A 26,845-nucleotide genomic window follows, 5' to 3' on the forward strand; every position below is an offset into this window, starting at 1 on the left:
GAAATGAATGTTCATTTCCAGGAAGCACTCTTTTTTTTACTATAGGAATGACTGAGATTGATGTAGTCCCAGGGTTATATTATTTAGAAACCCCAGCAATTGTTCTTTAAGGAAAGTGTAGCTGTGTTTGATCTTGCCACTTGAGTAACCACTTCTATTCAACCTCATATTAAAAGGAGAGAGCCTTCTTTTCTAAACCACTCAGGGTAGGATTCTGGGCCTTCTATGGTATAGTATTTTGAGCTTTTGAATTCTAGATGAGCCTTGAAATATTAGAATGGAATTTGGTACATTGCTCAAGGCCCAGTTTAAAAGAACGAACCCATCCTGTCGGGTGGGGGGATGGAGTGCATGCTGAAAAGATGCGAGACAGAAAGCAGCGTGCTGTCTTTTGATGACTCAAGCATGCCCCTTTTTATTCTGGAGTGTTCTGAACACTATTGAGCATTTGGAATATGAACCCTAGTTTAACCCAGCACCTGTCTTCAAAAGGAAGGGAATGCAAGATGCATTGCATCATGATATGTTTCAATGTATATTTAGGTAAAGGTAAAGGTACCCGTGACCGTTGGGTCCATTCACAGACGACTCTGGGGTTGCGGCGCTCATCTCACTTTACTGGCCAAGGGAGCCGGCATACAGCTTCCAAGTCATGTGGCCAGCATGACTAAGCCGCTTCTGGCGAACCAGAGCAGCGCATGGAAACGCCGTTTACCTTCCCACTGGAGCAGTACCTATTTATCTACTTGCACTGGCACTGGCATGCTTTCAAACTGCTAGGTGGGCAGGAGCTGAGACCGATCAAACGGGAGCTCACCCCGTCACGGGGATTTGAACCGCCGACCTTCTGATTGGCAAGCCCTAGGCTCAGTGGTTTAGACCACAGCGCCACCTGCGTCCCCTAACATATATTTAGACCCTGTCAAGTAAACTTTCCAGGTCATGGGAAAATGTTGTTCTTTCTAGTAACTACCAGCCCTTGTTTCTGGGAAATTCTGATAGTTTTCAAGTTTTATGTGTGAACAAAATAGAAATTTCACAGTTGCACACCTAAATTGGCAATGATTCAGTAGGGTAAAAAGGCATGTAGGCCTTTACTACTGGCTTTCAATTGCATTCCAGGCTTGTGTTATATGACACTGCTGAGCTATTGCATTTATTCTCACTGATTCCTGAACTATATTTATGAAATCTTAGTCAGATTTCTTTGAATACTGCATATAAGACAGCTTGCTCTGTCACAAGAGTGCTGTCATAAAAATAACAGGACATTTAGCTAAAACCAACACCAACATTTGCTGAATCAGTTGAGTTTTCTCTTCCTGCTTTGTTGTGAATTCAGTTGTGGTTCTGCAACATGCTTGGTGGTCATGGATGTAGCCTTCTGATAGTTACCAGGAACAGAGGTTCTCCATATGTTTTAAGGGTTTGGAGAGAGCCCTACTGGAGAAGGCACTCTGACATCAAAATAATTTCTTAGACACTCAGACATTATGATCCACAGCAGATGCAAACACTGATGAATAGATGCTGCAAGACAGAGGTGAGCCCTCTTCCTTTCCCCCCTTTCCTTTTGACAAGCCATCCTGGCTCAAAAGATGCTCAGGGCTGCTTTTCCTCAGGCCATGATTAAGTGGACTAGTGTCTGAATAGAGTATTGCAAAAACTGTTCAACTTAAACTCTTGACAGAATAAATTACTCTGCTTGTTAACCTTTGCTAGCATGCGATTAACTTGTTCAACCCACAGTGCACCCTGAATGGATTGTTAAGATGCTTACGGTAGGAAGAGTTTAGATAGATTAACTTGGAATCTACAGTGGGTTATTTATTTTATCTTGTTTATATAAGATTAATTAGTATTAGGGGCTAGGCACTGTTCTCCAAAATTTCTCATAGCTGATGCATATCTTTTTCCTGAATTAATATTGAGAACACATTTTACAGCCTCAACAGTTTACCTTTAAGAGTGCAAGAGTAAGAACTACCTACTTTTAGAGGATCCCACTGTGATGTTGCTCTATAAGGTATATACCGGTAGCCATTGAAACCATTGTGCTAAACATATGTGAAAAAGCAAATCATGAATATAGGTAGTTAGGACAGACAACGTATACTTTTGCGAACATCCTTATACATTATCATTTGAAAACTAAATGTGACAAATACCTTAAACTTTCAGTTTCCATTCAATGGCTGAAACAGCTTTCACAAATATCTAACTAGCTGCCTAACTGGCACCTTAAGGAGGGCTGAATATGAGAGAAGATTGCTGACAAACTACAGCTTGAGAATTGAGCAATACATCTGCCAGGGAGATAATATAATTTACCATGTGGGAAAAGTTTCTCATGAATGGACAAGAATAAGAGATTAAAAAAAAATAGGTTGGAGGAATTCCCTCAGTGTAGCATATATGCAAAACAAAGAAAACGGAATAAAGCAATTGCAAACTTTGCACATGCTAGGCACTGAGTGCATGAAAGGTAAATGAAGCAAAAGCCTGTCACTGGTTAGGGTTCAGTTTCCCTATAATCCAAACCAAAAAAACCTTGACTGCATATGAACTTCCTTCAAAATGACCCACCAAAGGGGACTGTGGGGCAATAACTAATAGAAAGATGGTTGATGTGAACTAGCAGATGCCTACTCACCTTACTGAATATCTGTAGGGAATGGCTACAGGTAGTGAGGCATTTCTTTGCTGTAATGAAGATTAGGAAGTTCCTGAAATTCAGGTTCTTGCTTCTGCAGAAGTCCCTGTTCTGCTGAAGTCACAAATCTGCTCCAGAGGGCTAGAGGAAACCCCACAACAGATTTAGGGTGTGTGTGGTGGAGGGTGGGGAGAGAGTTCAGTTACACAAGTGTAAATCCTTGTGCTGCTCGAATGAGATATTTGGATATTTGCCCTTGTGTCCCATCTTTTAGGAGACAATGTTTTCAGCATTTGATAGAGTCACTGATTCTATTTTCTTCTTTCCTTCCTTCCTTTCTCTCCACAGAAGATGACGTTTGCGTGTTCAAGTGTTCTGTGTCGAAGGAGACGGAATGCAGTCGAGTGGGCAAGCAGTCTTTCATTATTACACTGGGGTGTAATAGTGTCCTTATACAGTTCGCAACGCCAAGTGGTATGTACCACCAGATTTGTGTTTGATTTACGTACATCTGCTGCTCAAGGGGCTGTGAAACTCCAGATTGCTTCCTTAAAAAACAACTTCAGAAGAAAATAACCTTGCTGGTTTCAAGATAGCACCAGATACATTTTATATGGGTAGCCTTCTGACTTGCAATGGGTGATACGTAGTCTCTGACATGCTCGTTGCTGAGGCTGTGAAGCTGTATGCAGTCAGAGGGTTAGATACTGCGTTAATAGCCCACATGGGTTCAACACAGCATATGAGACGATTGCCCCTCTCCTTTCGCTGCCATCCTAATCTCCATCCCCCAGGAAGTGTGTCGCCTGTCAGTTCTCCAAGTTCTGTGTTGGATCTGAACAGTGGACATTTGAATACTAAACAGGCTGTGTTTGACTTTTCTTTTAGACTTCTGCTCATTTTATAATATCTTGAAAAACTGTCGGGGCCACAACACTGAGCAGTCTGTGTTCAGTGAGCGTACAGAAGAGTCTTCTGCTGTGCAGTACTTTCAGGTAGGTGGGTGAGTTCAACAGCTGATGCTTTTTTCTGGTGTGTTTGTGGAGTCACCGTAAGTTCCTTGTGTTCATTTCCCAATGTATGTTTCTTGCAAACTGGAGATTTTTAAAGCTCCCTATTGGTAAATAAGGGGCTTCTGCTAATTGAGTGTGTATGCTTGTTTGGTAAAAAGGTAAAGGGTAAAGGGACCCCTGACCATTAGGTCCAGTCGTGACCAACTCTGGGGTTGCGCGCTCATCTCGCATTATTGGCCGAGGGAGCCGGCGTATAGCTTCCAGGTCATGTGGCTAGCATGACAAAGCTGCTTCTGGCGAACCAGAGCAGCACACGGAAACACCGTTTACCTTCCCGCTGTAGCGGTTCCTATTTATCTACTTGCATTTTGATGTGCTTCCGAACTGCTAGGTTGGCAGGAGCTGGGACCAAGCAACGGGAGCTCACCCCGTCACAGGGATTTGAACCGCTGACCTTCTGATCAGCAAGCCCTAGGCTCAGTGGTTTAACCCACAGTGCTACCTGTGTCCCATATGCTTGTTTGGTACTCACTCATTAACTTTTTCAGCTGTTGAGGTAGGGATTTGGGGAGGAGGCTTGGAAATCTGGGAAACAAAGCAAAAGTTGTATGTTAAGGGCTGAATGACAGGAAGATGAGCAGAACTTTGTCTACTGGAATCCTCCATAGATTCTCGGTGTGCTATAAAGCATTCAAAAGAACTGGCCAAATTGTGGGCACAGCTTTCTCCAAAATCATGAGGTCATGGGCCTTAATTGCAATTGTGCAGATTGCTGGATGCATGTTCTGGTCATTGTCAGAAACTGGGGCAGTGTAGTGTCAAGAGTAGTTCTGCAAACTAAAATTACCAGGGCTTGTACACAGGCAATATATGTGCATTTAATATTTCCAAGTGGCTTACACAGCACTGCCACATGGAGAGAGAGTGAGTGCAAGAAGTGAGTTCTTCTGGTGGCAATTACGCGTAAACTATGCTATCGTTTGGGATACTGAATGCCTATATCAAGTGAGGTGCTTCTTTCTTTGAGTTACATGTTTACCGGCTTTAGCAGAGGCTTTTTGTTTCCCTTTAGTTTTATGGATACTTATCTCAGCAGCAAAATATGATGCAGGATTATGTCAGAACAGGCACGTACCAGCGAGCAATCCTGCAGAACCACAGTGACTTTAAAGACAAGGTAAGGGGGTGGAGTCTATTGGCACTTTTTGAGTGCATCCTGTATTTGTGATGCAAGCAGTACAGGCTCCTCCTAATAATCCTGTGTTTGTAAAAGGCAAGACCAAATGTCTGCAAGTTTCACACCCAGGCTGCACTTCTTCTGTGTTCAAAATAAATGTTATCTATTTCGCATATTTGAAAAGTGGAAAACATCTGAGCATTTGAAAAGCAGATTATAACAATTAAATTTTAAAATAGATGTGGCCTCACACCCATGGCAAGGGTCCTGAACTGGATCCTAAGAAATTCTGTCTGTACACCTCTGCTGGGCATTGGAATTCCAGGGTCAGTGAAGAAATGTTGACTAGACCAGGTCAGGTCATAGAATGAAGTCTTATGCTTAAATGCTTCTAGGGCTGGTTTGTTCTCTAATATGAGGACACTGCCACTTAAAATCTGGGCACTGGAACTGCCTCCTTCAAAGATGGAAATATTCCACACTTTAGAATTTTGCAGTTGGTTTGGTTAGATTTTGTGTTACATTCTAACTTCCTGTTATACAAATATTTAATGCATTTACAAAGTCGTTTGGGGGGGAGGGAGAACTTGCTTATGCTTAGTGACTTGACTATATGTCTTGTCTATTCACTTTCCCCACCAGATTGTATTAGATGTTGGCTGTGGTTCTGGCATCCTGTCGTTTTTTGCAGCACAGGCTGGAGCAAGAAAAATCTATGCAGTGGAAGCCAGTACAATGGCTCAACATGCAGAGGTCAGTGATGTTTCAAGGCTTATGGAAAAGCCTCTGGGGATCCACCCATACTTAGGTCACAAATGCTGACATTTTGCAGCTGACAGGACAGTTTCCCTTCTCTTCCTTGTGCTGCTCTAGCCTTATGAAGAGAAAGTGGTGTTGATTTAGGCACTGAGAAGAAGCTAGGCTTCGGTGCAAGGGTGGAACTAATCTTTCCCCCCATACAATCAGTTTGCTTGTGTGCATTTTATATGACGATCTGGCTCAAGATTATCTCGAAGGTCAGGATGGGGAGAAGTCCAGAGGAAGGTTTTTGAGCACATGTATGAAATTAACTTTGGACCAGCCTAACCTACTTGACAATCTGGTTGTGAATATATTGTAGGGAACATCCCATGTTTATAGTACTGAGTCTTTGGGAGGCATTTCCAAATTTTCCACATTTCCAATTTTTCTCCACAACCACTTTGTGAAGGTGGGATTGTTATTTCTGACTTAGCATTGGAAGTGATGTCTTATTGGAACAGGGCTAAACCCAAATTAGGCTGATTCTGCACATGTCTAAAATCCTGGTCTAATAATAATAATAATAATATATTAATTATACCCCATCCATCTGGCTGGGTTTCCCCAGCCACTCTGGGTGGCTTCCAACAGAAAAATAAAACACAGTGATCTATTAACTCTAGTTCATTACTTCCCCTGTGCCATTTTTATCCTTGCTGCAAGTTTGCAGATGTTGCATTCTGTTCCAAGGAAGATACTCTGTATCCCTTTAAGCTGCTCAACAGAGTTATTTTGAACTATTTTAGCATTTAGGAATGCTATTGTATTTTGCACACATGGCAGGAACCTGCATCCCTTCTGATGCACTAGACCAGGGGTCCCCAAACTACGGCCCCCGGGCCGGATGCGGCCCAATCGGCCTTCCAATCCGGCCCGCGACGACCCCCGCCGCCCGCTGCCGCCGCCCGCTCTCACGGCGCGCGGCGCAGCGGCGATCTGAAAAATCGGCAAAAAATCGCCGAAAATCCTTTGTGCGCATGCGTACGGGCCTCTCCCGACCCGGAAGAGGTCATTTCTGGTGCACTTCCGGGTCGGGGGAGGCCCATACGCATGCGCACAAGCGATTTTCGCCGATTTTTTTTCTGCCCGTGTGCGTGTGCGCATGCGCACGGGCGAGCACTCCCCCGCCCTCCGGCCCGCTGCGCGCGCACTCCCCTGCAGTCCGGCCCACCGCGCGGTCGGCGCGGCGGGCACCGGCCCGCCGCTCCGTAAGTCTGGGGACCCCTGCACTAGACTGAAGGGATAGCTCAGTCAGTAGAGCATGAGGCTCTTAATCCCAGGGGATTGAAGCCCCACGTTGGGCAAAAGATTCCTGCATCGCAGGGGGTTGCACTAAATGACCCTCGGGGTCCCTTCCAACTCTACAGTTCTATGGTTCTACTTTTTGCTGTTATTTAAAGGAGAGAATGGCAAATTGTTCACATGCACATCCTTCAACTGAGGGCTGATTCAGACTTCCATTTGCTCCAGGCACAGGTGGCGCTTTAAAGCTCCATGTCTGAGCATTGGTGGGTTTTTGTTTTTTTGTCCTGGCACTTTCCCTGGGAAAGCCCACATTTTGCCTGAAACGAAAAACCCTATTGCCGTTTGCTCCGATTCAGCAGTAAAACATGGGTTTTCCCAGGGAAAGTACTGGGACAAAAGAGCACACGGTTGGATACAGAGCTTTAAATCCTGGACAAATGGAAGTGTGCATGAGCTCACAGATACTACATATGTATTTTGTATCGGGATATCTCTACCCAAGTTTATAACATATATATAAGATGCCAGGTGTCTGAAACTGGGGAATCCTATCATGGGGTCCCAAGTAGAAGAAGAGTTTGGATTTGATATTCTGAAGGAGTCTCAAAGCGGCTCACAATCTCCTTTCCCTTCCTCCCCCACAACAAACACCCTGTGAGGTGAGTGGGGCTGAGAGACTTCAAAGAAGTGCGACTAGCCCAAGGTCACCCAGCAGCTGCATGTGGAGGAGCGGAGACGCGAACCCGGTTCCCCAGATTATGAGTCTACCACTCTTAACCACTACACCACACTGGCTCTCCTGTACATGCTGTCAGTGCATTAAGTGCCCTGTACATGCTGTCAGTGTTTGAAACTCCCATTGTTCTAGGCGCATTTTGTGACAGGGAATTTCATTAGCGCGAGCAGTTTCTGAGCTCTGGTTGCAGTACCTTGCCTAAGATTTCAGAGTAAAACTGCAGAGTGGAAGAAAAGGAGGACCTTTTCCTGCCTCCCCACTTCCAGCTACTCCCTGAAGACTAGAGAAGAGACCCTCTTAAGAATATTGGTGGGTGGGCAGGGGAAGGGCTAGACCATATGAAAAGTGAACATAATATTTTAACTGCCGTTCATTCATTTTCAGCTTTGTATTCTTGTTATTAAAAAGTGTGCCCAGACATTCTGTTGCTGCACCCATAACCTAGGTTTAAGGTGCCATTTAGCTCCTAGCTTTTATATCTCAGTTTCTAACACTGCACACTGTGGCAGCTATCTGGAACTGCCAAAAGATTGTACTGCAGCTTCCGGTACCAGTCCAGCAGGGAGCAGATGACAAAAAAGAATCAACAAAGCAGCTGATTCTGGCCTGACATCTCAGTGTGAGGAATTCATTGCTTAAGTTCAAGATGAACTGTTTAGCCACATGCTGAACTTGTTTCCATGTCCTTGGTCCTGACAATGACATAAGCAGCAGCCCTGAGTATCTGCCTACCTGTCTGGGATAATATTGTTTTTGGTATACTGTTAGAGAAGCCCTTAAAAGCATCCACCCCTTTCTCACAACAGATATCTAAGGACCAAACAGGTGGGGGAATTTCTGTGAGTGATCGCTCTCTTTCTGTTTCCCTCCCATGATTTCCTCCTGAACAGGTTTTAGTAAAGAGTAATAACCTCACTGACCGGATCGTGGTCATTCCTGGGAAGGTAGAGGAGGTCTCACTTCCAGAACAGGTGGACATCATTATCTCTGAGCCAATGGGGTACATGCTTTTCAATGAACGTATGCTGGAGAGCTATCTGCATGCCAAGAAGTATTTAAAGCCCAGTGGTAAGTGACTTTTGCGCCCGTGGTGCAGTGATAGGGTATGGCTGGGCAGAAAGGCTTTTGTCAAGGCTTCTTCTGGCACACTAAGCCAAAATGGCATTGGGTTACTCAATAAGCAAGTGGTGCTTCATAATATTTTAATATGAAGGGAGTGCATTTTAATACGGAAATAATCTTGCAGGCTGCAGGAGGTGACCCTACTCTGTTTTGCTCAATGTGGCTCTCTGTCTGCCTTAGATGCTGGTGAAGGAAGAGTTGGGGATGACCTGGTTTCCTGTTCATGGTTTAAACAGGGGTTCACTCACCTTTTGATGCTAGTATAAAGTAGAGGTGGGCCAAAGAGTGAAGGATTAGGAAGCCATGCGAAGCTTCTGTATGCCAGTGTTTATAGCAGGGGCTAGGATCAAAAAGCCTTTGGTTTAAGAGAAAGCTGTTCCAAATCCACTCATGCAGCAGAGAGCATGAAAATTGGCGGGTTAAGGCACCTGCCTCAATTTCTGCGGTTTGTAAGCACTAAACATGTTTTGCCATCTTGCATGTGGTGCTCACTTACAGCATAGGCTTCATGCACTCAAGTCTTTTCTGTTAGTCTTTCAGGCCTGATTCTCTTGTTTTGAAGGCTGGGGCAGCAGTGAATCTGGCGTTAGTGGTGTTAAGTCAATAATTTAATAAGATACATACCGTAGTTGTTTAAGGGCAGGACAGAATTCTGCAAAATAAAATTTGCATGCAAAGCCTCAAATCCCTTAATTCTCACAACCGGTCCCTTGCAAAGCTTATCTTACAAAAACTTGATCCTTTGTTGTAATTTCTAAGCTTTTTAAAGTTCCGACAGCATAGTATGTATCCAGTCCTGTGCATTGCAGGGTGGAGGGATGTTGAAGCCCTACCCTTCCTGTAATGTACTGTGGATTGGCTTTAGTGGACTGCGGGGAGCAAAGCAAAGGTGCACATTGAGACCTGAAACTTCTCTACAGTGTGTGTGTATGGGAAGGAGTGTGTGCGTGTGGCGGGAGGGAGTTTCCCCCCAACCCCAATCCATCTTGAGGAAGAGGAATTTGGTTTGGATGGTGCCTAACGGCACACATCCACCAAGCCCAATTTCCTCCACTTTGCCCCACCAGACTAAAGGGAAGCAAGCGGCAGGCTCCACTATGCCGATGCAGCTCTTCCCTCTCCAAGCAGGCTTCAGTAGCACAACGGAGCGTTCACTAGGTAAGTCGCCCACAATTCTCTCTTCATTGAGTAAAATGGAAACGTTTTAACTTAGCAAGTTTCAATCTTCACAATGGATTTTTCGAAACCAACAAGGGGCGCCCCCTAGCAACGTAAACAACTTCCAAAAACAACATCTAAGTAGCCAGAAGCAAAGGGCCTTTGTTTCTGTATCCAAATTCCTAAGCTGCTCAAACTCACCCTTTTACATGTGTTTTTAACATTCAACTAACTTGTACACCTGAGCTAAAAAAAGAACACCCCCCCCCAATAAGACATATCATAAATCAATCCTACAAGGAACTTGTGGGACCTACAAGATGGTGTTGCGGTGTATTACTCTTTCCTTTTTTGATCCTGAGGGCCATGTGGAATGGGGGACTGGAGCCAGTGATAAGTGGGGTTTGGATCCAATCTTCCCTAAAGCAGGCACAGCTTTCCCTTCTCTTGTGCGCTCTCTCTCTCACTTTTCCCTCCCCCTATTCTCAGAGCATCAGGGTGGGAGGAGGGAGGTTTCAACCTTTCCTTCCAGCATGTTGAGATCCCATTGTGTGAGCTCTTTGGCACCAGTCAACTGCTGGGAGTGAAGAGGGAGCCTCTGGGCTGCGGGCTGCATGGGTTTCCCATATGTGCCCTAGAGCAGTTGTTCCCAACTGGTGGTGCATGCCGTGTAACCCACCCAGGGATTCCGTGGTGCCATTCACAAAACAAAAACTACCATAGAGATAGGAAAATTTTCAAAAGCTTGGCTTTTGAAAAACAGGGGGATCCACAATTGGGAACCACTGCCCTACATCAAGTGTGGGCAGACTTCAGGTTTGACCGATCTACCTTGTGGGTTTTTTTTACTTGATTCCCAAAGTTTGTCCATTCGAGCTAGATACAAAAAAACATGCTGTTAGAATTGAACAACAAGATCCATCTGAGCACATTCAGATCCTGGGAATTTGTTTTCAGTATTATTATTATTATTATTATTATTATTATTATTATTATTATTATTATTATTAAAATTTCCATACCACCCTTCATCTGAGGATCACAGGGAGGCTTAGAATATAAAAACACAAAAATACATAACCTAGTAACAAACTAAAACAATGCCACCCCCCTCTCCAGTACATGAACTAAACAGACCTCTTGGTGATTTAGCACAAAAGTTACTCCAGTTTAGCGTTCTTCATTTTGGCCACTGGTAAGGTAAGACCTTATAGGCTCCCTTGGCCTATAGAGCGAGATGAGCGCGCAACCCCAGAGTTGTCCGCGACTGGACCTAACGGTCAGGGGTACCTTTACCTTTAATGTAAAACAACTGGGAGTCAGGAACGCTTGCTAATGTATTGCAAATCACCCAGTGATCTTCTGCCCACCCCTGCCCTCAAACGCTGCAGTTCAGGGTCCAGCCAGCCTGTAGTAGGAGCCTCCTAGTGTTGGTTCTCTATAGCACTATAGAGGGGTAAGGTTTATGGCTAGCTTCCTGTTCTAAACCTGAGCATCTGAGTTGTATTAGCTGGGGTGGCAGTGGCTCTGGAGAGAGTGAAAGGGAAATGGCTTTCTCCATTCCTTCCTTCTGAAATGTCCCCATATAGACAGGGAGAAGAAGAGTTCTATTCACTGCATAGCACCAATGGGTGCCCCCTGCTCCCAACGCTACCTCTGTCCAGTGAGCTTCAGCAGGCTAGTTTCCTCTCTCTTTCCTCTGCCTCCCATTTTCCTCCCTTTTTACTCAGTTGACATCCTAACATTCTGTGTTTCAGCTGTTTCCAATCCACCAGCCATTTTCTCACCTCTTCTGGTGGGCACCATAACTGCTCTCAGGCATAAGCTGCACATAGCTGCCAAGTTATCCCTTTTTTTAAGGGATTTTCCCTTATGCTGAATAGGCTTCCTCGCGAGATAAGGGAAAACTTGGCAGCTATGAAGCTGCATTGATAAGCACTCAGTCTGCCCCATTTCTAGTTCAAAATGGCAAAATCCAGGTTATTTACATAGTGGGGCAACAGCATGTCATGGTCCTTCCACCCTGCTCCCCAAAAAGCAAAAAAGACAGGAGTTCTTGTTGCTGTTCAGTGCAAATCTGGAAGTTCACTCTTCAGATAATGAGTTACTATTTTCTTACCTCTAAGCCATCAGTCCCAGAGGCACACAGGTGCTTGTTGTGCACTTTGACTTAAAAAAATATAATTATGTTTAATTTACAAATTAAGTTGCTCAGGTGTATTGTATCCACTGCCTTTTTCTTGGATGACCCCATTTTGCTTCCAGACTGATCTTCTGCACTCAACCAGCCAATTTTGCTACTAGAAGGAATTGCAACATTTTCATGCTTTATAATAGTAGGACAATTAAAAGTGGTCACGCCTTATAGAGACGCTCCCTCTATTGGTTCTGTAATTAGCAAGGCATCATTGCTGGTGTTCATCAGAAGCTTGGTAGAGGCCGAAGGATGATGCTGACAATGAAAGCATTCCCCATAAAAACAGTAGATCAAATAAAAACCAGTTTTAAAGAGGAGAAGCTATGCGGAAAGTGAATAATAAATGCACCGCGAGGAACAACCGCCATCATTTGAAACAGACACATCTTCAATGGGCTCCTGGTGAGGTGATACAGTGGGGCAGTGGTCAGAATTGAACTCAATCAATTCTGTGGGAAGGTTTTGCCTGAGGTGCTGTTGATTTCCTTCAAATGCTTATGGCAGTGACTCAAGGTGCAGCAGAGTATTAAGGAAATTAGTGGTTTGAAGGCATTCATGGTGCCAGTTTAAATAAATCAAGATTTGATTAAATAAATCAAGAACAGATTTATTATTAATGACAGTTTTGTTTTGTAAATCTCACTCTACGCTTACCTGCTGCTCCTCCTATCTCTTTTAACTTGTTTTTATTTTACTGTCTTCCCAATTTCTTTTTCTTTTTAACCTGATCAATCCTAGCTGCCATTCTGTCTGATTTTTAACCTGTTCGTTAATTTCTTTCCAGATCCCCCCTCCAAATCCTGAAGTTATCCACATTGGGGTTTTTCTTTGTTAAAATTGGAAGGGGACCATAAGTATATTTCTATAAATAAATAAACAAACTATGTCCATCTTCCATTCAATTTCAGGAAATATGTTTCCAACCATTGGGGATGTCCACTTAGCACCATTCACAGATGAGCAGCTCTACATGGAACAATTCACAAAAGCTAACTTTTGGTAAGCCACTTTTCCTAGGAAGCAATACTCTCAGCCCAGTTCCACAACTGCTGCAGTTTATCCGGCAGAAAACTAGCTGCTCATGTAACAAACTGCAGTGTTGATCTGTGCCAGACAGACTCAGGTTGGGGTAAACCTTAGCAGTCCGATCTTTCCTAGTCTCCTAGATAGCAATGAAGAACCTCCATGGTCCTCTGCAGTGTAACTGCTATCTTTCTAGTATAGGTTCTTTGGGAGGAGACTAATATTTGAAACCTCACATTGGTGCATCCTTGGATACCCAGACCCTCCCAAGTCACCCAGCCTGCTGTGTTTTGACTTGCAGGTATCAGCCATCCTTCCATGGGGTAGACTTGTCAGCACTTCGGGGTGCAGCAGTAGATGAATATTTCAGGCAGCCTGTTGTGGTAAGTCTGTCCTATAACGCTGACATGTTGCGGCAAAAGTTGACATTCTTCCTGATGGTGGGAGCATGGTGAGGGGAAAGGATGAAATGTGATTGAAAGCTGTCTCTAGTCCTCGGAGCCTTCCTAAGGGAGCTTCTGTCTGAAGAAATGGGTGGGGGGATTTTCCAGCTTTTGGAGTCTATTTATCGAAGCCTGTGTGTGTTCATTAGAGACTAATACCATGTGCTAGCTTGGTTACTTGCTCACAGGTAGCACAACCAGTAATCAGCCCAGTTGATGAGAACCCACAAGCTTCCAGCCTCCTCTTGATGGCTTGAACACCTGTTATACTTTAATTTTAAAAACCATAGTGCACCTGACATGAGCATTTTTTCTTATATAGAGAGCCATCAGTTTTATGGCTTTGCTGTTAGACACATTTACACAAAGATGAGATTGGGTGGCCTGTAACTTCTCCCAGGTCTGATTTCTTCAAATGGAGCAAGTAAACGCCAGGGAACTGGTGCTGCCATTTGAAGGAAGTGATGAGCATTGGGGGGGGGGGTAGAGTGTCTTGGTCAGGGGTCAGCAAACTTTTTCAGCAGGGGGCCGGTCCACTGTCCCTCAGACCTTGTGGGGGGCTGGACTATATTTTTTTTGGGGGGGGGAAATGAACGAATTCCTATGCCCCACAAATAACCCAGAGATGCATTTTAAATAAAAGGATACATTCTACTCATGTAAAAACACCAGGCAGACCCCACAAATAACCCAGAGGTGCATTTTAAATAAAAGGACACATTCCACTCATGTAAAAACATGCTGATTCCCGGACTGTCTGCGGGCCGGATTGAGAAGGCGATTGGGCCGCATCTGGCCCCCGGGCCTTAGTTTGGTCTTGGTTCATGCCACTGTTTTGCATGGAACAGAGCAAGGCTGGCAACCACGATGCTCATCTCCGCTTCCCTCATAGGGTGGCAGGGAAGACAGGCATTGTTCTGTTGTATGGCATAATATTCACAAGCATCTTCTGGTCCTCAGTGTAAGTTAGTAGTCTGTTGTCTGTCTTCTTTACATTTGTCTGGGAGTGGAAGTGGGTGGAGAGGAGCTCAGACTTGTAGTTTTCCACTTCCTGACCCAACCAGAGGTTTTCATTTATGTGCTTTTCTTCCCAAGGACACCTTTGATATCAGGATTCTAATGGCCAAATCTGTTAAATACACAGTGAACTTCTTAGACGCCAAAGAAGCGGATTTGCACAGGTATGTTATCCCCTTTATAGGAGACCAGAGGGATAATCCAGTCTGGCTCCCAACTGTCTGTTACACAGGGGTGGGAGAAGCCAAAGTTATACTGTTTCTGTCTTTAAAAAGGAAAAGAAAAAAAAGAAATTGTGTCTGCGGTACATGCCAGTGTATGAATCTTCATGATTGTATTGTTACTGTTGTGTGGCAGAGAAAGATGAAAGTAGCCTGGCAGTCTTTTCTGAGCCATATTTTGGTCCTGCATAGGAGCCCAGTCTTCTTCCCTTGACCCTTTAACCAATTAAGGTTTGCTAGAAACAGTCTGGGGGCTTGATGCATGCTTTGCTTGCAGGAGACCTCAGACTTAGGGGTCAGGATAAACAAAAATGGGCTGAGTTGGTATAAGAGAGTTCCAAGCTCAAGAGGGCCAACATTTAAGAACTGTTTGTGTTGACTTCCTGTTCTTTGTGTTTTCTGCCATCCATCACTCTGCTTGTTGAGGTTTCAGGCCGTGCCTGCTGAGGCTATTGATGGTTCATTCAAAAAATTACAACCTGTTTTTGAGGGCACACTGTCCAACCAAAGGAATTTAAAGTAAGGTTTTAAAATAAATCAAAATAGCAACAGTTTAACCATTAACTTAAAACCACCAGCAGCTAAAATTCTTCTAGCATAGTAAATAAATCAATAAAAACCTCTCCAGAGTTTTCCCAAAAATCAGCAGTGACAAAGCCATATATATACACTGTATATTCCTGCATATAAGACTACTTTTTTAACCCAGGAAAATCTTCTCAAAAGTTGGGGGTTGTCTTATATGCCGGGTTGTATTTCTTATACGGTGGGTATATCCCAAATTCTGTATTTTAACTGGAAAAGTTGGGGGTCGTCTTATTCGCCCAGTCGTCTTATACGCCGGAATATACGGGTATTTCTCTGGGAGTTTCAAACATGGAGAACGCTCAGTCTCTGGTTTCCAACAGTCTAACCATTCTTACAAGTTGGTTAGAGAGCAGGGCCTCTGGTCTTAATTCTGGGACTGGCTCATGGGGAGTCCCTTGTTTTGCCACTTCCTATACAGAAATACAAAGTCAAAAAACCTTCCTCAATGGAATGGAATCTTGTCTTAACGATTTCCCACCCACATCCAGGTTGGGCTTGTTTCCAGAAGAAGGCTGTTGAGCAATGACAAGATACAATCGTCTAGTGTAGAATGACTATGCATAGTACTTGCATGTCTTAAGTCTATATCAGTGGGGTGGGTCTTATCTTTTGACCTCCTGAAAATGTGAACGTCCAAAATTTATATTCAGGTTAGAATGAAAAAAAAGCCAAAAAAAAGTACCCTTAAGAAAGCAGCCACATGCTATTGATTAGTGCAGCTGGAGAAAGTGGGAGCCACAGCCTGATAAGACCCAACTTAAAGGAAGGTCTTAGGTGACCTCCATATGAGACAGAGGCAGTCTCAGACCTCCATCTACATGCATACATACATGCACAGCAGGTGGCACTGTGGTCTAAACCACTGAGCCTCTTGGGCTTGCTCCCGTTGAGCTCCCGTTGCTCTATCCCAGCTCCTGCCAGCCTAGCAGCTCAAAAGCACGCCAGTGCAAGTAGATAAATAGGTACCACTGTGGTGGGAAGGTAAAGGGCGTTTCCATGCGCTCTGGCTTCTGTCACAGTGTTCCGTTGCCCCAGAAGCGGTTTAGTCATGCTGGCCACATGACTTGGAAAGCTGTCTGTGGACAAATACCAGCTCCCTCTGCCTGAAAAGCGAGATGAGCACCACGGGACTGCGAGGGAGAGGGTGAATTCACGTGGCATCTCCTCTTGTTTTCCAGGATAGAAATCCCGTTCAAATTCCACATGCTGCATTCAGGTCTAGTCCATGGGTTGGCTTTCTGGTTTGACGTAGCCTTCATCGGTTCAATGTAAGTGGTGGCAAAAGTGCTCTTTCCTCCCATCAGAACTTGGATTTTATAAAACAGATAACTGATTATCACTCCTACACTGCAGTAAACTGGCAAGTTCAAATTAAATTATCTTTTGACTTGTGTCCTTCGGTAGATGAATGTAAATATGTTTGTTTAACATGGCAGCAGGGAAACGTGTTTTTTTAAAAAAACAACCCTCGGGATAGTAAATGGAAGCTTGCACTTCTTCCCAACGCTAGATTTGCTCTTGGCTGTACAGTTTGATGGAGCGAGTGCTTGCTTGCCAATTCTGATTTTGTTTCTTTATTTAATTCCAAGACCAGTTAAGGTACTGCTTGGTTTTAAAGCTCTTAATTTTTAAAACCCTGACTATCTTGGGAGAATGCTGCCTCCCATGTGAGATTATCTAATGAGGTCCTATTGCAGGGACTACCTTTTTATGGATGCCATATTAGTTTCAAAACATAACTAAATTGTTTCTGTAATTGTCTCAACGCACAAGAAAGAACTCCCTTGGGATATCTGCTTGTCTTGCTGTGTCACTGTTTTGCAAGCAGACTAAGGTGGCCCTGTTCTATTGGGTGTTTTGGAGGAGATACTCTCTTATTACACTGTTTTTTATAGTATTTTAGCTGTGTTTGTGTGTTTTGTGATTGAATTTTATAGTGCTTTGAGAATTGTTGTTTTCAGCAACCACTAGTCAACAAAAGTGACTGTAACAATTAGATGGAAAGCATATCTTCAGTTTCCTGTTACTGCTAACATAACAGAACCAAAATATCCTCAAAAAGTAACAAGTCTTCTATTAATTGTGGCCTTTCTAATTAAAGTTGGCCTTCGCTCATTAATCAAGTGAAGCTTCAGCTGGTTAAAATTTAAGCAATTTAAAATTGATTTAAGCACTAATAAAAGTTGACTAAAAGGACTGGACTGTAACACTAACCATTAAAAGCAAGATGAAGCAGGAAGGTCTTGACAGGTGCTTCCAAAATTTGCACCTGCCACCAAAGTGAACTTTCAAGAGGGACTGACTTGAAGAGGAAAAGCAGGAGCCTTGGTTTCTCTGTGGAGAGTGAAAACAGATTGGTCTATGACAAGCCAGACCGGAGTGCAGCTACTTTGCAGCTGGGGATATGCTGGCAGTTGGGAAACAGAGCAATCTGAGAGGGGTAGGATGTGGATTTGTGAAAACTCAACTCCTTGTGTCTAAACATGACTTCCTTGCCTCTCTCCTTCTGCTAGAATGACCGTTTGGCTTTCAACCGCTCCGACAGAGCCTCTAACCCACTGGTACCAAGTCCGGTGCCTCTTTCAGTCTCCACTTTTTGCTAAGGCTGGTGACACCCTCTCAGGGACATGCCTGCTCATCGCAAACAAGAGGTAAGCCGAGAGGGGCCATCTCAGCCACATGGAAAAATAATCCCTCTTGCAGCTAGGTCAGATTCTGCAGCGGCAGTGTCGTCTAGGGTGTTGTGTGCTGGACTTGAACCAGAGAAAGAGGAGTTCAAAGCTATGTGCCAGGCTGATTAAGTTGTTACCAGGGTGGGGGAAAATTGATGATTTAAAACATATTTTAAAAAAAATCTGATTACTTTGGATATAAATCGGATTTTTTGATTTAAATCGGATTTTTAAAATAAAATGCTTTTGGAGGAAAAATATTTCTAAAGCTAGTTTTCTATTTAAGTTACATTATAGTCCAAAGGCTATTCATCAGGAAAGAAGGATTTGTTTTAAGTTTTTCATGTGCGTTAAAACTCAGTCTCGATTTTTTTTGGGGGGTGAAAAATGTGTAACTACGTCAGTTAACAAACATGGATACATATGCTATAATGTTATTGTTTTAGCTAAATAAATTGTTTAAATTGTTATTAAGGAAATGATTATTTTTTGCCTTCCAATAAAGTTGTCCAAATATAAACTGTTAACTCATTAAACCTCACAATAATTTCATAATTATCTGTCTATGTATTTATACTAGTATAACCAAATCAGTAATTTTTGATATAACTGTAAAAACTACTCTGAAAATTTTTTATTCCAAAAATGAAGCCTTCATCTGGTTGTAATTAAGATTTACCAGCAAGAATGAGTCTTTCTGTAAAAAAAATGATTTAAATCAAGTCTTACTGACTAGTGATTTAAATCGTTATTTTAAATCAAATTCACCCTGGTTGTTACCTTTTCAACAATAAATAGGGATAATAGTTACTTTCCCAACAGGAAGATGCAACTTAGTTCTGGGCTTGTGTAACTTGAATCCAAGCTCAGCCTTCTTGGCTGCTAGCTTTTTTTGGGGACTGTCCTCCCTTTCCATAACCCACTTCGGTCACAGCTGCCTTTTTGGTGTTTCACTCTGCTTCATAGAACCCAGCAGGATGAGCAAGCCCATTGCACTCCTGACATTTTGGGATTTGCCCCAACTTCTCCTGTGAAAGAGGACTCACACTATGAAAGAGACTGAGTTTTAGGCCTTATCTGAGTCCAGTTACACTCCTTCATGCCTGGCGACTTATTGCCATTGCGAAGATTTCTGAAAGTATAGAATCAGGGAGGCCTGCAGTTAAGATGGAGAGGCTTATGTATCCAATCATGCTGGTGGCTGCCCCAAATTATCCTTTTTGGTGATGGCCCCCCCAGTTCTGAAATCACTTCAGTGTGATATATCCTGGAAACATGCTCTCTTAAATGAGCTATTAAGACATTTCTCTTCAGACAAACTGCTGCTAAGTTGTTGTTTTTAATGTTGGCAATGTTTTATCATTGTCACTATAATTTTATTTACACTGTAATATTTTAGCTCTAACCCGCTTAAGGAACAACTGTTGAAAAGTAGGCTAAAGATAAAAAAATTAAGATATCCCTCGTCCAGGTAGAACTGGCAGAGCAGAAGGTGAGCTGGCTTTGTTTGAGCTTTGAAGCTTCTGCAACACTTGGGAAGTGTATGTTGCCGGACTTCCTGCCGGTGTCTCCATTTCCTTTTCCAATAAGCAAGATTCTCTCACCCTCCTGTAGAGTCCTGGTCCCCATTAGAAATGGCCCTGCTGAATTGTCAGAAGGAACTGGAGAGTCCTTTACCAGTATCTCTTCCCCTTCTCTTTCAGGCAAAGTTACGACATCAGTATTGTTGCTCAAGTTGATCAGACAGGCTCCAAGTCCAGCAACCTCCTTGACCTGAAAAACCCATTTTTCAGGTATGTCATAGTGAATCCCACAAGGGTTTTTTCCACCTCTGTAATAAAGTTGTGGGTTTTTTTAAAATGTCCGCTTGTGTGAGTGAGGATGCAGTGTGTTTGAGGAACTGCTTTTCAGGGAACTACTTCTGCCTAACTCAAAAGCAAGTCTTGACTGAGCAGACTGGGAGGGGAAGCAGGCTAACTCTCCCTGATTGAATCGTTTTGCTTTCGTGACCTGTGTTGGGAGGGATCGGGGGCTGGGTTGGAAAGACACTCAGCAATTTCAGGCAAAGGGGGTAGGAAAGGAGCAGAATTGCGTTCCTTTCTTACCAGTATAGTCAGATAGCTTTTTGCTGGCGAGAGGAAAGCAAGGGGGACAGAAAGATGCATATTCTTTCCTATTCCTCCTCTATCTTCTGAGGTGAGCCCCCCAATAGTATGAATAAATGTGAACCACTAGAATGTGGGTCCTTTCAGCAAGGCCAAGAGTATAAGAAGCCCCCCCCCCCGGATTATCTCACATATCATCTCACCCAGTATCTGGGTTTCCCTCAGTGGCCAGCCAGATTTTGAATAACTTTCCATCTTCCACAAACCAAGCTACTTCACTGCTCACTGCTTTTTTGATGAGAAGAGGGGACACGGGTGGCGCTGTGGGTTAAACCACAGAGCCTAGGGCTTGCCGATCAGAAGGTTGGCGGTTCGAATCCCCGCAACGGGGTGAGCTCCCGTTGCTCGGCCCCAGCTCCTGCCAACCTAGCAGTTTGAAAGCACCTCTAAAGTGTAAGTAGATAAATAGGTACTGCTCTGGCAGGAAGGTAAACGGCGTTTCCGTGCGCTGCTCTGGTTCACAAGAAGCGACTTAGTCATGCTGGCCACATGGACCTGGAAGCTGTACGCTGGCTCTCTCGGCCTATAGAGCAAGATGAGTGCTGCAACCCCAGAGTCGGTCACGACTGGACCTAATGGTCCAGACCTAACCTTTACCTTCATGAGAAGGGAGACATCTCCTCATTGGGGTCCTGGTTTGTTGTGAATCAGATTCTACTGCCTTAAAATATTCACATCTAGTTAGTCCTTGTTTTTATTTCCAACAACATCTTGCTAATTTATGTTGTGATCTACCTTGAGTGGGTGAGGAAAGGTTAGTGTGCAGATATTTTAAATACATTTGCTCCTGGCCAGTGACTGCTGGAGCCCTAGAAATCCGGTGGCATAGTTGCCTCTCTGCATCTTGCATTTTGGACAGAGGAGCCCTTAAAACGGTGGCAAGCAGAATAGTTGCTCTTGCTTTTTCCTGGTGGGATGTGATGGCAAAATCTCTGTGTTGTACAACATGCATTGCCACCACTTCTCGAATACTTGGTTTAGTTTGAGAAGGTGGCTAAGCTGTGGCTTTCCAGATGATGTTGAATTACAACTCCTATAATCCCTCATCACTGACCCATACTGTGTTCGGATGATGGGGTGGCACTTCGTGGGCTGTCCTTGGATTTAAGTGTGGCAGAGGAATTCTGGCACCAGCTTCTTAACAACAATAGCTTTTTGGAGACACAGTATTGTAGAAAGGGTTTGGGGTTTTTTTATGTGTCCTGCCATGTGTGTGTTCAAATTTTCAAAGTGCTTCAAGCTCTACCCTGCAAGAAAGTGAAAGTAACAGGAACAGCATTGCTGCAATAGGAAACTGAACATTTTGGCATGATTGTCATGGCTATTGGGCAGTGCTCAATATGTCTCTCTCTCTGTGTGTGTGATAGAGATATTCTGTATTTTACTACTTGAAACATCAGTTCTATATCTGCATAAACATTCAGGTAAGCTATTCCCCTGCCTCCTCTTTTTAAAGATGAAAGCAGAATTTTGCTTTGGTGTGTGTTCTTCTCTTAAACCAAAGGTGGATGCTTTTTTTAAAATCCTAGAATGCATTTGAATGCATATGGAAATGTCATATACTTTCCTTCAGTGGTCTCTTGGCCCCACAGTATTAGCTTCTCTCTCTATGCCAGTTTGTGTAACCCACTTCATGGATTCCACAAAAGCTTGTGCCGCAATAAATTTATTTTGCTTTTAAGTTGCCACAAGATTCTCCTGCTCCTCTGGATGATGGCTGGAAATGGCTCACTATGTCTAGAATGATGAGCCACTGGGGCGCTTTGATCTCCAGTGTATTGATGTTGGCGCTGGTGTTTGTGTGTGTGAGTGAGGGTGTGTGTGTCTGCCTTCCAGGTACACAGGTACAACTCCTTCACCCCCGCCAGGCTCGCACTACACCTCTCCTTCAGAGAACATGTGGAACACAGGTGGCGCCTACAACATGAGCACAGGGATGGCTGTTGCTGGTACTGTACCTTCTTCACTGTCACTCCTGGGCAAAGCTGATGGGTCATCTATGTTCCTCAGTCATTTTTGGGTCTAGGCAGTCAGGACAACAGCCAGGAGTGCTGGATGCCACAGGGCTAGAGCTTTGCCTTCGATTTGAAGGTTCACTGCATGGTTTTTGCTGTAAAGCTTTCTCATACAGTAACATGAGGGCCTGCGGCAAGCAATCTGCTTTTGTTTGCAGCCGTATCTTCGTCCACTTCTGGTGGTTCAAAGTCCTTTCTGCAGCGGAGCATAGGAACATCTTAGACCCATGTAATCAAAACTGAGCAGTCTGCAGAGGCAAGCATTGCAAGTGGGAGGATTTTCTAGCTAATGTCACGGAGTTTAGATGTTGAGTAGCTATGGGGTGATGAAGAGCAAATTTTCTCCTCCAGGGGCGAGCCCTATCGGCACTGTGTCCATAGCATTAATCAAGCAAATCATTTGCAACTAGAACAGTATTTCTTGGGATGTGGCAACTGCCTTTCTGTCTCTCTGTAGAGTTGGCACATGTGTGATGCAGAATACCATACTTCTATATAATCACTATCCTTACAAGAACCTTGGGGTGTTGGTGCCGCTGCCCTTATCTTCCTGCTGGTGGTTATGCAGTAGATCATTGTGTGGCATGTACACCCTCAGTCTGTTGGAGATTATCTCAGACCAGAAAGAAGCTGGCTCCCTTGCCCCGAGCTCACACATGAAGATGCTCGTACTTACACAGCAGACATGAATTTTCCTTCTCCAGTTGACCGTTTTGAGGTTGACTACTATTCCCCTTTGGTGACTGGAGCACTGAGACTGAGGAGTACCTGTTGCGCTGGTGCTGTCAACATTTTTCTGTTTGTGTTTCTTGCTGTCACCTGCAGACAGCTGCCTGTAACCCCTCAGCAGCTTGCTCAATGTTTTGTCTCATTCTGCTGAGCCCCTGATGCCGTAACCTTTTAGCACTCGTAAAGCTAAGCAGATGTGGATGAGAGATTGCTGGGAGCCCTGTGTCTGCTGCTTTTTTCAAGGAAGAGTGGACGTGGAGTGTGATTAATATAAATCTCCTATTGTCCCTGGGGGTACAGCAACCTGGTGTATGTTTGATGTCTACCCAGCTTCTGTTGGGAGAAAATTTCCCTTTCCCCCGACCATCCTCCTGTTGGGCTCCTCTCCGCTGGCCACTGCTGTTCACCCCCTTTGTACCTGTCTGAGTTGTGTTGGCCAACACCTTTGTCCCCACTCCCAGGCACAGCAAGTGCTGTAGCCTCCATCAGTTGCTGAGATGGTTCCAACAAGGCTGCCAGCCTTCCTCGACCAGAGAAAATCCAGATTCCATCCACTTCTGTTCAGCTAGTTCTCAAGCAGCAACTCCTTCCTCCTCCAAAGGCAATTTTGGCAAGGCATCTCTTTCTCAGGCAACCCAGCCAGACATATAGAAGGGAAGAGAGAACTTCCAAGTACTGTGGAGTGGAGTGAGGAAGCCCCTCTCTTACTTTTCTGTAAGAACCAGATTATGGCCCAGCCTCACTGCGTTTGCCCAGGAGAGCTTCTGCATGAAAAACCCTATCCCTGCCTGGAACAGCCTGCCCCCTTTTGAAAATCAGCTTATGGGAGGAGGGGTGGTGCAGTGTGTGTGGCCTGGAGAGGCTCATGCGTCTGTAACACTTACCATGTAATGGCCTCTCCTGCCACAACGGTGCTGGGCAGGATGCTTGAAGGTCTAGGTGTGTGTGTCTTGGTTAGTGCCTTCCTCGTTTCTCACCCTCTTCCCTTCTACCCCGTGCTGCAGGGATGCCCACAGCCTATGATCTCAGCAGCGTGATTGCTGGTGGCACCAATGTTGGCCACAACAACCTTATTCCTCTAGGTGAGTTTATCTGCAATGTGGAGCAGATTATATCTAAATGGGAGGATCCTAGGAAACATGAGAGTCAGTGGCTGAGATGAAGGCCCCAGGTCTCAGATCTCCTGAGCACCCAATCTTTTGGGCTTTACTCCTGGCTCAGAGGTCATGAGGAGATCCTTTGCCCTACGTCATCCAAGTACTGGGCTTGTGAATGTTCAACAGGGTATACATGCCTTTGGCCACATAATTATCTTCCTGCTCATTGTCCTTGAGTTTAGCGTGTGCATTAAGCCCAACTGCAGGAGAAGAGTGTCCCTGCTGGTTCTAAGAAGTTGGGTTGAATAATTAGAATTTTGGGTTCAGTTCCAGTTCCAGTTCATTTGTATTTCTCTGGTTCAGACACTTAAGTTTTACAAAATGTTTTAAAATAGAACTCATAAGACTATCATGACTCATTTGCTTACAGTGTAATTCCTATGAAGAGTACGCTTGACATTTAACATTATTATTTGTTCTTAAAACTGTTGCCTGCACTGCTATTCCTCAAAACTCATCAGCCATGTTTGATTCCTGATGGAACAGAAAGGTGCCCTCTCTGTGTTGGGTTATATGCTCAAATAGTTTGAACTGTGCCAGCTTCCAAAAGCAGAAGCAACAAGAGAGATTCAGTAGAAGCCATACTTGATATTCTTCAGGCCTAGTCTGTGCTGTAGTGCAAACACATGGGTTTGGGGGCCTGTGCAGAGCCAGTTTCAGGAACAAGTTAGAGAACTAGCTTGAGAATTGGGGCCTGCTCCTTGTCCCCTTGAAAAGAAGCTAACAAGGGATGTGCAGCAGAGGGTGAGGTGGGAACTTTGCAACTGCCACATAGATGTCAAGTGTAAATCACAAAGAAAAGGCACCTGCAGTGGGGAAGGAAGGCAGATTGTGTGACTGCACGGATAGCAGTTGTTATAGTTAAGCAACCTGCACCACTAATTGTGATCTCTGTGCATTCACACATGCATAACTGGCAAGCTGACATCCCTGAAGGTGGGTGTCAATGTTCTTATAAAAACAGAATGCCGAACAGCCTTGCCACAGTTGACTGCTGGGATCATTGATGGGATGGTCATGATGCAGTCCTCTGTGGGACACCTTGCTTTTGAGCATCAGGAGACCCATTATCAGTAGATAGTAGGCTTTACCCTCCCTGCAATCTTGGCTCCGAGTACTGTACTTTGTTTTCTCATAGGAATGAATGGCAAACGATTACCTTTATGGGCAAAGACACCAATTGGCATACTCTGGACACCACTGGGTGGGGCAGATAAAAACTACTCCATGCCCCTTGTGGCAAACGTGTCTACTCCCATCTGTATCCCCATCCTGGCTTGTTTGTGAATATGAAGGAACTAAGGAAGTTATGAGAAGGTGTGGGCAGGCTTAGCTAAACAAGTGCTGGCATTATACTTAAGCAATAGACATGTACCTGCCCCAGGAAGCTTGCACAATAAATGGTGATGGAAGGGGGAGAATGAATGAGAATGTCAGTCACAGCCGGTTCATCATTGGAATATGAAACTTTAGAAATTTAGCCATGCACACTTTATTTAAATTTGCTGTTTCTTTGCCCTGAGAGAAGTGGTTTGGGGTCAAAGTACGTAAATGCAGAACAACCAAGCTTAGAATCTCCCTTCCTGTCTCTCTTGGCCTACTTCTCTAGACCTGAAGTGGGTGCATTATAGGTTTTTTTCACCACTTCAGCCCTAGAGAGGTTGGCCAAGAGAGACAGGAAGCAGGATTCTGGGATTGGCACGTCTGCATTTACTATGTAACTAGTTAAGCTACTTCTCTCAGACCTCAATAATTGAGATACTCATTTTGAACTGGTTATGGTTTGGGGTGGCTCAGGTTGAGTCCAAGGCATCTTAGGCTCGGGTAGTTCTGGCGTCACGAATCAAAATGCCTCTGAATTTGAGATCATACTTGTTTGGAGGCCCAGGTGTTTTATCTCTGCTGAGTAGTTAGCAGCCAGAGGCAGAGTGGGAGAAGCAGTCAGAGAGTGGGATTCACTATGTTTACAGCCTGTTTTTGAGATGCTGTTGGGAATGGTCCATCTGTGGTGCATGCTTACAGCTTGGGAGGTGGGGGTTAAGGTAAAGTGAAGTAGCCTAGCGCAGATTGAACATGTCTGTGTTTTTCCTCCTCCTTTTTCTTCTTCCTGAGCAGCCAACACTGGGATTGTCAATCACACCCATTCCCGGATGGGATCCATCATGAGTACAGGGATTGTTCAAGGTAAACCTGGTCTGGGCTTTCTTGGGAGTTGAGGGGAAAGGATGTGTGTGCCTCTGTTGAGCCTTCTCCTCTTTGGGGGTTTGAGCTGGTACTTCTTTGGGAACGAGAAAGGTCAAACTGGGCTGCCGTGTTAATTGCGGAATGCAGTCAAACCTCGGTTGTCGAATGTAATTCGTTCTGGAAGATGGTTTGACTTCCAAAACATTTGACAACAGAGGCTCGGCTTCCGATTGGTTGCAAGAGCTTCTTGCACTCAAGCAGAAGCCACATTGGATGTTTGGGTTCTGAAAAATGTTCAAAAACCAGAGCATTTCCTTCCGGGTTTTTGGCATTCAGGAACAGAGCTGTTAAGGTTTGATTGTACTGTATCACCCCTGAAGCTTAAACTTGATACCCCCAAAATGCCAGTGATGTGAACACTAAACATTTATCGCATCCCATTTTGGCATCCAATTACTCTGCTTCATGATGGGTGAATTAATTGCTGAATTGGGTAGGTGAAGAGATTGACTTGGCTTATTGTGACAGA

General features: G+C 44.3%; 1 protein-coding gene across 2 annotated transcripts in view; it reads left to right on the forward strand.

Moving 5' to 3' along the window:
* Positions 1–26,845, forward strand: part of CARM1 (coactivator associated arginine methyltransferase 1) — a 41,462-nt gene that overhangs the window by 12,144 nt on the left and 2,473 nt on the right. The window contains exons 2-15 of one of the 2 annotated variants that reach the window (XM_035141258.3): positions 3,002–3,127; positions 3,542–3,648; positions 4,739–4,843; positions 5,486–5,596; positions 8,516–8,693; positions 13,011–13,101; positions 13,427–13,508; positions 14,664–14,749; positions 16,573–16,662; positions 17,908–18,045; positions 19,770–19,859; positions 22,068–22,180; positions 23,980–24,057; positions 26,248–26,316. In XM_035141258.3, coding sequence (XP_034997149.1) covers positions 3,002–3,127; positions 3,542–3,648; positions 4,739–4,843; positions 5,486–5,596; positions 8,516–8,693; positions 13,011–13,101; positions 13,427–13,508; positions 14,664–14,749; positions 16,573–16,662; positions 17,908–18,045; positions 19,770–19,859; positions 22,068–22,180; positions 23,980–24,057; positions 26,248–26,316 — 1,464 coding nt within the window. The remainder of the gene's footprint in view (positions 1–3,001; positions 3,128–3,541; positions 3,649–4,738; positions 4,844–5,485; positions 5,597–8,515; positions 8,694–13,010; positions 13,102–13,426; positions 13,509–14,663; positions 14,750–16,572; positions 16,663–17,907; positions 18,046–19,769; positions 19,860–22,067; positions 22,181–23,979; positions 24,058–26,247; positions 26,317–26,845) is intronic. The other variant, XM_035141259.3, reaches the window with a different exon arrangement.

Source organism: Zootoca vivipara, chromosome 15 (assembly GCF_965207765.1).
Source record: "Zootoca vivipara chromosome 15, rZooViv2.hap1.1, whole genome shotgun sequence".
Lineage (NCBI taxonomy): Eukaryota > Metazoa > Chordata > Lepidosauria > Squamata > Lacertidae > Zootoca > Zootoca vivipara.